The following is a 2509-nucleotide window of genomic DNA, read 5'->3' on the forward strand; positions in this document are numbered from 1 at the left end:
TGGGATCCCGTGTGCGGTCTGTGCCTGATCCACGGTGGGATCCCGTGTGCGGTCTGTGCCTGATCCACGGTGGGATCCCGTGTCCGGTCTGTGCCTGATCCACGGTGGGATCCTGTCTGATCAGATTTGCATTAATGGAGTTGTGTATTTCCATGTTCCCTGCAGGCTCTGAGCAATGTGAACATCGCGAACCTGATCTGTAACATTGGGGCTGGAGGCCCTTTAGCCCTGGGTACATCCACCTCGGGTGGGACAGCAGCAGCTGGGGGCGCTACAGCAGCTGCTGACGGTGAGTGGGGGAGTAATTAGGGATGAGCAATAGCAGTTGACCTTGCCAAAGCGACATAAACCACATGACGGAGTGAAAATAGAACTGTAATTCATGGAAGCATTCTCGTTGTAGAGTCATACAGCACGGAAACAGACCCTTCGGCCCAACCAGTCCATGCTGACCATAATCCCAAACTAAACTCGTCCCACCTGCCTGCACTGGCCCATATCCCTCCAAACCATTCCTGTTCATGAACCTATCCAAATGTTTCTTAAACGTTATAACTGTAGCTGCATCCACCACTTCCTCTGACAGTTCATTCCACGCATGAACTCTGTATTTAAAAACAAAAGCCCCTCATGTCTTTTTAAAATCTTTCTCCCCTCACCTTAAAAATATGCCCCTTAGTCTTGAAATCCCCCACCTTAGAGAAAAGACATTTGCCATTCACCTTATCCATACCCCTCATGGTTCTACAAACCTCCATAAGATCACCCCTCAACCTCCTACAACTCCAGTGGAATAATTCCCAGCCTATTTATAACTCAAACCCTCCATGCCTGGTAACATTTTGGTAAATCTCTTCTGAACTCTCTCTCGCGCAAATGTGAACATTGGGTGTCAGTAGCAGTTTGTTGGGCAGCACTTTCTCTCCTTAGGAGGACGTGAGTTCAAGTCCTACCCTAGAGATGAGACCACCAAATCCAGACTGACATTCGGAATGCCGTATTAAGGCAGCACCATTAGAGGGTCAGTGCTGTACTGTTAGAGGGACAGTCCTGGATGGCCTTGCATTGACGGATGGGCAGTACTGAGGGAGCTGCTGGCTGAACCATCTTTCACATGTGTTAAGAGCTCCAGGCCCTATCTACCCCCTCAGCTGGATTTCATTGATCCCACAGCACTATTACAAAGAAAAGTAGCAAAGTTCTTCTCTGATCAGCATTCATCCCCAAATCGACATCACTAAAACAGATTCTCTGCCACACTCATGGAAGCTTGCTGTGTGCAAATTAGCTTCCATGTTCCCTGACATTCCAGCATTGTTGATAGTTGCAAAGTATTTCATAGAATCCCTACAGAGTGGAAACAGGCCCTTCGATCCAATAAGTCCACACTGACCCTCTGAAGAGTAACCCACCCACATCCATCCCCCTACCCTATTACTCCACATTTACCCCTGACTAATACACCTAACCTACACATCCCTGAACACTATGGGCAATTTAGCATGACCATGCACATCTAACCCACCTAACCTGCACATCTTTGGATTGTGGGAGGAAACCGGAGCACCCAGAGGAAACCCACGCAGACGCAGGGAGAATGTGCAAACTCCACACAGACTCTGTCACCCGAGGTTGGAATTGAACCTGGGTCCCTGGCGCCATGAGACAGCAGTGGTAACCACTGAGTCACCATGCTGCGCAACTTCATTGGCTGGAAAAAGCTTTGTGGCATTCTGAAATTGTGGTAGGTGCTCTAAAAATGCCTGTACAAAAGTTCTTCCTTTCCAGTTACCATTCATTGAGTGCCCAGTTGTCCAGTACCACAAGCTGAAAACACCCATCCGCCTCAGGCAACAGGCCTTTGTAATATGTAAATGAGCCCAGCGATATGTTATATAATAGGCAGGTTCCACCCAGCTACAACTGGGAATCCAATTAAGGAGGAACTTGCTGATCAGTTTCCAAGAGGCCAGGAAGGATTGTAGGGCCTTGTAGGGTTAGACAAGGGAAATGCAGCATGGTTGTTCCTGATGACAGGGAAGTCCTGAACCATTGGTCACCCTCTAAGGATGCTGGGATGAGATGACGAGAACTGTTTTCACCCAGAGAGTGGGGAGCCTGTGGAATTCTCTGCCACAGAAAGGAGTTGAGGATATAATGTTGAATGGTTTCAAGAAGGAGTTAGATGTAGTTCTTAGGGCCAAAGGGATCAAGGGTTATGGGGGAGAAGTGGGAGCAGGGGACTGAGTTGGGTGATCAGCCATGATCATATTGAATGGTGGAGCAAGCTCAAAGGGCTGAATGGCCTACTGCTCTGCTGTTTTTTCAATATTTATATGAGTAAACCCCTGTCAGACCTGGATCTGCCATTCTCTGATCACCTTGGCTCCTACGAGTGACAGTCTGGACTCCTGCACTGTGTGCCAGTGTGCACTCATGTGGCATCAGCCCCATTTGTAATATTGAGACGTTGCCAATCAGTTATCTCTCTCTCTCTCTCTCTCTCTCT

At 48.3% G+C, this 2509-nt stretch overlaps 1 protein-coding gene across 1 annotated transcript in view; it reads left to right on the top strand.

Moving 5' to 3' along the window:
- Positions 1 to 2509, top strand: part of LOC122560321 (60S acidic ribosomal protein P1-like) — a 22787-nt gene that overhangs the window by 17917 nt on the left and 2361 nt on the right. The window contains exon 3 of the mRNA XM_043710928.1: positions 166 to 289. Within this exon, the coding sequence (XP_043566863.1) occupies positions 166 to 289 (124 nt within the window). The remainder of the gene's footprint in view (positions 1 to 165; positions 290 to 2509) is intronic.

This window comes from Chiloscyllium plagiosum, chromosome 20 (assembly GCF_004010195.1).
Source record: "Chiloscyllium plagiosum isolate BGI_BamShark_2017 chromosome 20, ASM401019v2, whole genome shotgun sequence".
Classification (NCBI taxonomy): domain Eukaryota; kingdom Metazoa; phylum Chordata; class Chondrichthyes; order Orectolobiformes; family Hemiscylliidae; genus Chiloscyllium; species Chiloscyllium plagiosum.